This window comes from Eufriesea mexicana, unplaced genomic scaffold (assembly GCF_001483705.2).
Source record: "Eufriesea mexicana isolate 0111107269 unplaced genomic scaffold, ASM148370v2 scaffold980, whole genome shotgun sequence".
NCBI lineage: Eukaryota > Metazoa > Arthropoda > Insecta > Hymenoptera > Apidae > Eufriesea > Eufriesea mexicana.
In genome coordinates this window covers 282,409-294,682 of record NW_016909127.1, presented here as the reverse complement: position 1 = coordinate 294,682, position 12,274 = coordinate 282,409, and the positions used below count along the sequence as shown (strand labels likewise).

At 33.8% G+C, this 12,274-nt stretch overlaps 1 protein-coding gene across 1 annotated transcript; it reads left to right on the top strand.

Moving 5' to 3' along the window:
• The first annotated feature begins 1,296 nt into the window (after positions 1-1,296).
• LOC108547288 (uncharacterized) lies at positions 1,297-12,274 on the top strand. The gene is made up of 5 exons (XM_017899738.1): positions 1,297-1,314; positions 1,451-1,576; positions 5,156-5,264; positions 5,339-5,465; positions 12,055-12,274. The coding sequence occupies exons 1-5, from the start codon at positions 1,297-1,299 to the stop codon at positions 12,272-12,274; spliced, it is 600 nt and encodes a 199-aa protein (XP_017755227.1).

Below are 12,274 nucleotides of genomic sequence, written 5' to 3'. Positions count from 1 at the left end.
TTTGAGAAGCCTAGGTATCCGTGAGTCGTGAAATGCTGGTAGTACGAGAAGCAAAACAGATTGGACACTTAATGTGTTAACTGCAGAACTACTATCACTCACGCACGACTATCCCCAACGAAATAAAATAAATGGAATCAATCCTTGGAGTCTCGCTTGACACTCGAAATCGGTACACGTTAGGATAAAAGCGAGATGGAAACCGTACCCCAGAAAGCATCTGCCGTTGATATTCTGCCAAAACGTTTTCGCCTGATCCCTGAACATATCCCTGCCCATAACATAATTCCATTCGGCTCTATTATTAGACTCGGGCCTTCGGTCTTTGAGGGTGGAAGCAGAAAATAGGTATGCGAAGTTCGGGTTTTTCTATGGAGGTGAAGGTTCAAATGAATTCGGGATAATTGTCTGTTCGTCTATTCAGGATTTTCAATCTTTTACTAAGGATTAACTCGAGTGATATTTTGAGAAGCCTAGGTATCCGTGAGTCGTGAAATGCTGGTAGTACGAGAAGCAAAACAGATTGGACACTTAATGTGTTAACTGCAGAACTACTATCACTCACGCACGACTATCCCCAACGAAATAAAATAAATGGAATCAATCCTTGGAGTCTCGCTTGACACTCGAAATCGGTACACGTTAGGATAAAAGCGAGATGGAAACCGTACCCCAGAAAGCATCTGCCGTTGATATTCTGCCAAAACGTTTTCGCCTGATCCCTGAACATATCCCTGCCCATAACATAAACGCGTGTCGTTATTCCGACACTGGTATTTGTTTACACGATTTGTCTCGCTGACGGTGAAACATTGTTGTGTTCCAGGTATGTAAGTACTCGTCGAGGCATCCACTTTTCCACTTTTGCCGGCCTTCGTCGATTTCTGCAAGGTGGAACGCGTGCATGTGACGCTTCGCGCGGGTAAGTAATTAAGGAAAGCGTGGCCAGTCGTGTGCTGCTTCGTTAAAGTTTCGTATTGTCATTAAAGTTAGGTATATCCGCAAGTCGCGGAACGCTGATAATAAACAGTTGTTCCCTTGACTCGGGCTTTCTATTTCTGGGAATGAGTGTAGAGAATGAACAAAAATAATCGATTTAATATTATCGAACAAGATCGATCCATTTGTACCACGCGATCACACGATGTGTCAGCTAAGTTCAATACTCTCCTTTCTGCTCGTACATGGTTTAACCTCATCGAAGTAACTTTACGAGGAAAAGTTGGTTCGAAATATCCTTCCCATGAAAATGTCCACCAAATTCGCGACGAAACAAAGCATCGCGTGTTCGAAAATATGATAAACGGAACACAGGTTGTTTTATCCCCTTGTAAAAGTGCATCGTATTATTCCTAAGCAACAGCTAACCAAAATCGGAAACTCTCGCTATCCCGTACAGATTAGCAGTCAATAACATCGTTCGTTACATTATATTCCATTTTCGTCACAGCCGTACGCAGCTACGTGGTGCCCTGTCTGCGACAAACGTGTAAGCAGCAAAGGAAAAGACACAAACGGACTCCTTGCGCATATTCGTAAATCTCATCCCAAACATTCTAGCTATTATTTGTCACAGGTATGAAATATCCTTCCTTCGAGATGGGTCAATTTTATTCAGTTTCGTTTGATTTATAGCGATTTAAAATGTAAACTCTGAATATCCAGAAATTTTATCAAAATGTTGATAACATATTTTTGAACGTAATGAATATTATACAATGCATTAATATAATATAAATATTTATATTACAAATATGTGATATAATTACAGTAATTATTATACAGTTTTGGAATAATTAGTTGTAGTATTAGTAATATAATGGTATAGATAAATTTGCAAAGCGTGATTGATAAATTCATATTTGTGCCTGTGATTATGAAAATGGTCTAAGTCACTTATATTTGCTTCTGAAATATTAATCCCTTACACTATTTTCACGAGTCTGACTCGTGATGAAAATTTTAGGCCAAATTTGAATATCACGAGTCAGGCTCGTTGCTTAATTTCATGTCAAACGTGGATATCACGAATCTGATTCGTGATCGACATTTCGGGCCAAACCTGAATATCACGAGTCTGACTCGTTATCGACATTTCATTAAGTTTAAATTGTAATTAATTTATCACAATCACACGCTCACACCTCTTTTCACTATTAAAACTCTATTGTCTATGTCAATATTTAAATATTATTATATAAATATATTAATTTCTTAACTGTTATAAAATGTACAAGAAATTTAAATACGTCATAAATTATAAAATTAATTGCAATAAAGCTACAAACTCGATCTGACGATTCAATTCTTCATTTTTTTGTAGAAAATAAATATATTTTATCGTAATACAAATGAATGCAACACGAAATAAATAATAAAATCGTTCCTCTTAAGTCGATGACTTAGACCACTTTCATAATTATAGGCACATTTGCAGGTGATACTATTACAAAGAAAATTCAATTTTTATTTTGCACAATATTTTTTAAATTTTATCTTTCACTTATGATGCTTTGTTTACATTCTCGAACCATAATTTGTAATAGATATGATGTATAATATATGAGATTCGTGTCACAAATGAAGATATTTTAAATTCGAAAGACTTCAAAATTTGCAATTCAGGAAGCATATACTAATACACTATCCGAGAATACATCAGGAATATACCTAGAGTACATCATCACATAAGAATATATGAGAGTAACACGAAGGATAAATATGAGATACTTTCAAACATTCAAAGATTTATGTCAATCCAAATACCAATTTCTAAATATTGGAAAAATAAAGTTAAAATATTCTCTAAACTAATCAACTATTAACCTAAACACCCTAACATTTATTTCTATAGCAAATAAAAATGTACAATTCTATTTAAAAATATTGGTTTTGAAATCTTCGAAATATCTCCACTTCCAGAGAATATTTCATCCACTTAGAATATTTCATACATCATTTAACACCATTTAACCCTTCGATATTACGATATTTTGCATAATATGAATTTTCAGGATGAATCAAAGTTAAATCAAACTTATCTATATTTTTCAAATATATCTAATTTGTGAAAAGAATTAACAATATTTCTACCTAGCATAGTGCAATAGATTTCAAGGTACTGTTCTAGACAAGATTTTTTGGTTCGAGAAGAGTAGAAATTGAAAGATTCTCTACTAAAAAACTGACGATACTTCCTTGAGCAGTAAATAAAAAATTGTATAATAATAGAATTATAGAATTATTTGATTTCGATACCTCGCACACTGTTACATTACATTAAATTTGATATATTAATTAATATCGATCTCCAAATTTTATGAAATGGTGACTGAAGATCACCTCTCGAGTGCAAAGGGTTAATCATCCCCCAAGAAATTTTCTTTGACCTTCTACCTTTTTAAAATTATGCATGTGACCTGTTGTGCGAAATACTCTATACATGTAGAGTTAAAAGAGAAGACACGAAATGGACTCAGAATCCATCAGTAAACATGCAACACACAATGAATCTAATTGCAACAATTATAACTTAAAAATTGTTATTTAATATAACTTAAAAATTCTATTCTTATTTAATACCTCAGAAAATGAAGCAATCAGTCCCGTAGCTCTCTCATCGCCAAACTGTCATCATTATTCCTATTTCCTTTATCCTTTACGTAATAAAGCTTCATAATTGAGTACTTTGTTATTATTAAGTCAGAGTCAGTTGAAATTCGTAGGGCTGTGGCAAGCTACGGGGTGGAAAATCGCACAAAGTCACACCATAGAACAGAAAACCGCACAAAGCCTTGCGACTCGTTCAAAAACGAGCAAAAGTTTGATTCATGTTTGCGGTTGTCCCACAGTGTGCAAGGTTGAAAGATTGTTATAGTATCTGTCTAATCTAAGCCGTTCATCCAACACGAACTAATCGCGTTATCTTCCAAACGGTTAAACTAAACAGAACTAACTTTACGCATTACTATGAGTTTAGTTTGGATTTGACTTCATCTTTGATAAGTTTATTATAAGAATAATATAACATGGTATAAGACTTTTGACACGATAAGTATCATGAGAGTCATTGGTGACCAGCACATGGATTATCAGTGGCGTCGTGGTAATTAGCGTTACTAGCATTAGTAATAGCATTTGATCTAAATGAATGGTAAAATTTGAATTCATTTAAGCTGAAAGTATTTAATCTAAGTGAAGCACAAAATTCTTGATATTGTCATTGCTACTATAATGATATTATAAAGTATTATAAATTGTTTTAATATTAAAACATTATTAAATTTTATAATATTTTTATAATAGTATTAGAAAATAATACAATATTATAAAAATAACTGAGAAATAAATAGTTTTGCCTATAAACGCATGGAGTATAGTGAAGTATAGTTGTATAATTGTAGTACAGTGAAAGTTTGCAATCTAGTCCACTTTCCTTTATCCATTTTTTTTCATATCTGTCATATTATATTATGTTTCATTATTATATATTATCGTGCTTTTATTTCTATTTCTGTGTTATTAGTTCCTCACACATATAAAATCGAATACTAATTATCATACGCGAGTATTTGTATTTTCAAACTAATATTTCTCTAACGAATATTCTCCAACGAAACTAATATTTCTAAACGAAGCTCCAAATGGAAAAAAAGAAAAGACAAAAATTATTCTCTATTTTAACTTGAATTACAGTGCATACAGAATAATTATCTAACCAGTTGTACCACAATCTTGATGACACTCTGTATTAAATTTAAGTTTCCATTTGTAAAATGAACTCTTTGTTCATTCCATTCATAGAAACTAATACACTACACAGAATATTTAATAGTTTCATTTGCAACTACGTATGTATATACAGGGTGTCCCAAAAAAATGTATACACACTTTGCGTGATTATAAAAACAGTTTTTATTTTCTTCTTACGTTTATGCAGAAGACTTATTTTTTTATTACGTTTTTCAAAGTCTAGTCTAAAATCAGCAATTATTTTAAATGGGTTATACCTAAAAAAGAAAAAATAAATTGGAAAGAATAAGGTATTAAAGTGTGTATACATTTTTTCGAGACACCCTGTATGTATTAACTGCGCATATTACTATGTGTTGTGATAAAACAGTCGACGTAGTAAGATAAAATATCTGTAATACAGGAAGAAAAGGAGACAAAGGCAACCCCTGTGACAACTGATCCAAATTGTACCTATAACACGGATTGCAATACTAGAAAAACCGAGCCGAAGAAAATCTATGCCACTCGTGGTACGTTCTCCTTTAAATACCAGTTATTTGTATTAAAGGAACAAATAATAAATCGCTCATCATTTTGAGTATAGTAGACACATGGAAATCACACAACGAGAAGAAGACCTGTCCACGATGTCGGAAAGAAGCGGTACCAACGCTTCATGCTAGGGGTGACAAGTTGACGACCTCGCATGTTGGAGCCCTCTGTCTTCTAGGGTAAGTAAAGTCCTGCGAGTGTGTAGATTCAGAGAAATTTTTGATATATTTTTTTTCTCGGTATTACATCTCCCTTGGTAATATGAATATCTGTGATTTAATTAAGAAGAGTTAACCCTTTGCCCTCGAGAGGCGATCCTCAGTCGCCATTTAATCAGATTCTAAAGATGGATGTTAATTAATATATCAAATTTACAATTATCCCACGATGCGTGGGATATCGAAGCAAAATAATTTTACGTCTTAATTTGCATACGATTTCTTATTTACCGTTTTAAAAATATCGTCCACTTTGTGGCAGAAAAAAGTCTTCGAATTACAATTTTTCTGTAAAGGGTTAATTTTTATGAACAATGAATCAATGTTATAATAATTAATACTTATACATATTTCTAGTTGAAATTAGTAATTATTAAGTTTGTGGAAAGCAACTGAGAATTAATTTAAATGGTTATGGTACAAATACATTTTATTTGTTATTAAATTTTCCTCGAACGTGATGAATGAGATTATTTTATTTTTCAGGAATTATTTTACTTCTGAAATGTTTTATTAAATTAATAAACTGTTTGCATGGTTTGCTACAAGTCTCTCTGTTTTGAAAAGTTATTTATTTATTTAAAAATAAAAATAGGTTTGTTATAGAACAATATAATATCGTAGAATCTTACACTTTAACTTAATTATATTTTTAAATATATTTTTGAATGTTACCATTCATGTTTCAATAAATTCAATATAATTTATACAGCTTAGAAACATATAAAATTAACGGTTTTAATATTATTTTACAAAGTTGCCTCATACTAGACAAATTGTTGAAATAAATTGTCACTGTAATTACTAAATTTCATAATATTTTAATCAACTATTGAACTTCGAATTCTAATTAACTCTCAACAAATTAATGTTTATTTGAAAAATTTAGTATCTGAATTTATAAACTATTAAAATTTGAATTAACAATTGCTTCATTAAGAACAGACACTCCGGTCCATTTTAATGCGAAATGACAATTTCAAGTCTTTAAATGAAATATGAGTATTTAAAATTAGAGATTTCATTAAAACAATGAATTTATGATAAATACAAAATTGTTGGCCATGAAGAACCTATAATTACGTTATCGTTACTTTCATTTCTTTCTTCCCTTTTTTCTCTCATATACATACAAACAGATTTCAGCGATCATAAATTATTCAAATTTTGAAATACATTTTAATTCGAAACTTGATTCCGTTACTATGGTTAACGAGTAACAAATTTTTTTCTTGATATGCACGAACGGTGATGATTTGGAATTTAGGGCTGACAGATTTTGGCTGGTGCGCAGGTAACCAACAATTAATTTCACGCTCCCAGTCTGCTCGTTCAGCTCTCCGTGTCAGGATAAAAGATTAATGAGTGACCTCGAAACTTGTACTACGGCTTCTTCAATTTATTCGCAAATTCATCATGTATACCCTACGGCGTGGAGAACTTCACGGAAATGATATACAATTTCAGAAATATTAGTGGATTTTAATAAAAATATGGAATTAAAGCATATATTTGCTTTAAATATTTTGACGATAATGATTGCGTGTCGAGCTAAACATAATTTGACATATTATTGCCTAATTTTGCAAGTTGTGCAGGAACGAACATTTATGGTTGTCAATTTTTGACAAAAGGACTGCCTTCGTATAAATTTCCATGAAACTATCATAACTTGAATTATTAATATAGTACTTGGACGATTAGACGTATTAAAAGGACCACATTAAAAACTTATTTGTGTTTTCAAGTTAACTTTTTTATCATTTTAAGCAATACAATATTTTACAAAGAGTTAACCCTTTGCACTCGAGAGGTGAGCTTCAGTCACCATTTCATAAAATTTGGAAGATCGAAATTAATTAATATAACAAATTTAATGTAATGTAACAGTTTTACTGCTGAAAAAAGTATCGTCAGTTTTTTTAGTAGAGAATCTTCAAATTTCTACTCTTCTCTAGCGAAAAAATCGTCGAGTGCAAAGGGTTAAAAGTAAGATTCACATCGTCATGGAATTGGTATGACAGAGAAAGGTGTACTCCACGAATTATAGTAAAGAAAATTTGCAAGGTCGATAGAAAAGAATTGAAGATGGTAGAGTACAATATTTTCTTCCTCTCTTGAAAAATTAATAAAATTGGCAAGTGTCGTGTTTGGTACGTTTCCTTCAATCGTTACTGTTGGGAATTTCGTGGAGGAAATAGCCAAACGCACAGGGAAATAACTGTATTCAGATGTATAGCAATCTTATTTGTAAGAGGTTTATTATACGATATATAATTAAAACGTAAGAGTTCTTTTCTTTCTTTTTTAATTTGGATGCCGCTATGGGTAACAATGTATAAATAGCCGTTTTGGTTTCTAACTGAAGCCTGTGGAGCTCTGAGAGACGGCAGGCCCTTTTAAGCCCTCAAAACCGACCCCATGGAGTCCAAAGGTCGGTAATGCCCTGCAACCTTCGACAGACATGTCGTCATCGTTGCATGGGCGTAGCTGACTTCCAACAGTTACTACGAAATTTACCACCAAAATTTTTATCAAGATATTCGTTATGTCATTTTATAAATATTAGTAAACAATAATTTAGTTTTTGACGTACGAGTTATCACGAAATAAAACACTTTCTGTCCATTTAAAATGATAAGCCATCAACACATTGCAGACAAATGAGATATTTCGTATTTCGTATTGCGCCATTGGCGACCATTGACGAGATACCTTGTATCTTCTATGTTACAGTCAAAAACAGATATCAAACTTACTATGATTAGTTATATGTCTGATCTACAATATATTAACACCAATTTCAAAGCATTGCGCGATTCTGTTAATAATTTTATTAAAAAATTAATTGTGGGATTAAAAGTGTCCCACCTTTTAGATGCACCGTAATGCATGGTGGGAGATTTTCAGTCCTGGCATAGTCACGGTGAAAGACAACATGCCTACTTGCCAATTCCGGAAGTTTTCTGAAGATCGCTACCTTGAGTCTGTCTAACAGAGAACAATACTTCTTAGAGTTAATGGTTTGGTTATGTGAAAGCAACTCGTAACAGATGACAGCATTTCAGTTGCACCAGATCAACAGAAGAAGCTTCTTTAGATAAAGCATGACTCTGACGACAGGAAGGAAATCCTTATCCTGACTAGCCCAGGATCGTTCATGTCTCGCGTAGTCACACAGAATCCAATTTTCGTCCCCACTGACTTATTTAGAAACACATCGCTTATGTTAAAGGACTAAATTGCTAATAGAAACTTGGTCTAACATGTGGCATTCTGTCACTTGACTCTTTGGGGCACGCTGGGATTAAAAGTGTCCCACCTTTTTGATGCACCGTAATGCATGATGGGGCATTTTTAGTCCCACCTAGAAATATTGCAATAGCTGCATGCGCATAGGTTTATATTTCGTTATATTTACGTAAAGCAGTTGGTAATACCTTCGACAAATGTTATAAATGTATTCGCTCGTGTCGGCAACGTTCAACATGCCAGTACAGGTTCATCAATTGTTGCAAGCGGAAGGTTCATTGCGACAATCTCCTTTTCCTGGTTTTATGCTTTTACATTATGTGATTCCTTTATTAGTAAAAATATACCAATTTTGTTTCATTTAAAACGCAACAAAATTTCTATACGTCATGGGTCTATTTTATTATCTGAAATCCTATGCCGCAAAGAGTTAACGACCATACGCGCGTTAACACGGTTAATTTTGTGTAAAATTTCCAATACCTCGTATATTAACACGCTCCTACGTTCTTCACCGAGTTCACACAAACCGTGTATACTTGAATTTTCTAAATTATCAACATCGTAATTTTAATTAGGATACATTATTGAGTATCATCTTTTAAATCGATGATAAAAAAGATTCCGTAATTTTCTACCAATTTTTGTAAAATAATCCGGTCCTTAAAGTCGTTTATAGTCAATTAATGTTTATATTATTATATTATTTTTATTACACTGTATCATATCTTATATCTCATACGTTATATCTTTACAAACACGCATTATCGTTTGTTTTCGTATTAATCTTCATATTCAGCAAAAATATGGCAACTTTCTTTAAATATATAATATATATATTATTTTGCAACAACGCGACAAAATTTTAATGTATTTCTTCCCAAATGTTCATTAACGTAACATTTAGTCTCGTAAATCCTATTCAACGAATATTGTGTTAAATATAAACGATTCCAACGATAAACTGCACTCGTAAATTAATATATTGAGCGATTGGTGCAGAGATGACATCGTTAATGTTTTCGACACTCAGGACTAAATTTTCCACAAACCATTGTCAACAATATTCATAATTGGAATCCAAATTTATACATTCCAAATTCACATAGAACGTCGCTGATTAATTCCTGAGCTCATCGCTTTCTAAATATTTAAATTACTATTGAAATGGAAGTTGGAACACTCGTACTTTTAGACTAGATTGCTACCATGGGCGTGCTATACCGTGCGAACCAACTATGGTCTGCATTTCTCGGAAAATGATTCATAAAGCAAATGTGGGGTTAATTAGGAATATCTCGACGATCCACTTTCAATAACACAATCATGAAATATAGGATACATATATGTGCCAATGATTATAACTATGACTTAAGTCCTATATGTATTATTATTTGTGCGTGCATAAATTAGAAAATTAATTACGATACAACTACAAGCTCAATTTGACGATTCTATTATTATATATAAAAATCTTTGTATATACTATAAGAATTTCTAAAACATATATGTAATTAAATATCCAATTTGGAATTCTGATCCCATTTCCCATAAATTGTCAGATTAAGAAATGAAAAGAGACTGTATAGCTACAATTATCATTCTCTTCGTTATTTCTGCAAATCAATCATAGTTATTCCTATCGTTTTGTCATATGATCGAAAAATTGTATTATATTTTTAGGTATGTTACTGAAGTTTAGTAATTAATTTATATGTAATTATATATAGAGTTACAGTCTCTGGAGAGTACTATGGCTTCTAAACCTCCACAGACTAGGGACTGGATCTTACTTAATTTCAACTCTAATTAACTCTTAAAGACTGCTACTAATAACGAACAACTCTTACTAGACTCGCTCTTAAAAGACTCTTAACGAACTGTTAACGAACTGACAACGCACTAAACAACTCTTCACGAACTAAGGGACAACTAAACTCTATCTTCCAGAACGGGCCCTTTTACGTCCGTCTGGAAGGCAAGGGCCTCCCCCGAAGGAGCAGAAAACTCCCTCCACGCTAAGCTCAGAGGTAGAAGAGACTCCATTTGGGTTAGGCTCTCCGTGGATGTGTCACCCTCGGTTTACGACGGGGAAAGCCGGGGTTGCACGAGGCCACTTCACGTGGCCTGGCCCCGACCTCCTATGTATGATCCATCTGATAGCCAGACCCCAACGGATCCTCTAAACCTGACGAAGTGTTCCCTGCAGGAACACTTCGACCATCGTATCCTAATACTGTCTAAAAATAACATATGTGTGAGATAAACAAGTTTGAAAATTGCTGATTTAAATCGATTTTTTTTTTTTTCTAGTCTTTTTAGTCAGTTCATCTCAGAAAACTGTGTATATTATATGATTTTTGGCTACAATGATTCTATGTAGACAGAGATCTGGGCGTCTAACAAATAATAACTGTCTTATTGTAACAAAACAGGTTTTATTTAATACACTAAGTTTCTCACACGTCTCAACTTAAATCTCTTCTGACACTCTTCTCAATTCTACACTCTATTCTGACCGCCTCGCGTCCTTGCATCCTTACTTAAAACCAAATCTATCTCTTTTCGTATACATGCTTTCTTTCTTAACCGTTTCGTCCCAAGCAGCGCGATCGCGCTGTTCAAATTTCATGTCGGGAAGACCCAGCACATATCGAGCGTTCTCGACAACTGACAGTGCATCACCGACTGTCCAAGTCGAAGTGCCACTTAGCATTTATCGCCATAATATAAAGGAAGCGCTATCGCGCCGCTTGGGATATCTTGACATAAAATAGAAGTGCTATCGCGCTGCTTGGGTCATCTCGTACCCACTTAGAGGCAGCGCGATCGCGCCGCTTGGGATTACTGGACAGTGCTTTTTCAAAACCCTCTGGGACTCGAACGGTTAATCATTGGACAGATATTCCGACAAAAGGATTTGGCGCTATCGTTTGTTCTTTCGCATTGGGCCCTATGCCGCCGTTGGCTATCCCTCGCTTTTCGAGAAGTCGCCTAAACGTCTGAATGCACTCCGCACACTCATTCCTCTCGCTATTACTCTTAATACATTGTTAGTGTCCTTCACAGCTTGCCATTCTACAATATTATTCATCTCGTTTGAAACTGCGTAAGAAAGAATTGCTAGATCTTTAAATCTTTATTCCAGATATTTAAGGTTTAGTAAGGCATTTAAATCTGTATTCAAATCCAAATATTCTTATTTCTTTCTTTGCATAATTAGATTTAATACACCAGGTTTCGTAATATATTTTATAAAATTTGCAACCTAGAAGCTAAATACTTTCATTCGTCACAGATGTTGGCCACTATGCTTCGTACCACTGATAATGAAACGCGCGAGGAAGGTCCGTATGATCTGCCCCCTGTGTGGCTACATGTATGGCAGCTTCCAATACAAGAACACTGGATTAACCCCGTGTAAGACCGACTCCGAGGATTCGCAAGCACGGCTTTCATCTCCACCGAGAAGTTTTCGTTTACGTGCAACGAGAAATGAACATAAGAACTTACGATAA

What these genes read in the sequence shown, in the direction of transcription:
- LOC108547288 (XM_017899738.1), top strand. An exon ending in CTAGCTATTATTTGTCACAG is followed by an intron (nt 1,577 to 5,155) that starts GTATGAAATATC and finishes TCTGTAATACAG; the next exon opens with GAAGAAAAGGAGACAAAGGC. An exon ending in GGAGCCCTCTGTCTTCTAGG is followed by an intron (nt 5,466 to 12,054) that starts GTAAGTAAAGTC and finishes CATTCGTCACAG; the next exon opens with ATGTTGGCCACTATGCTTCG.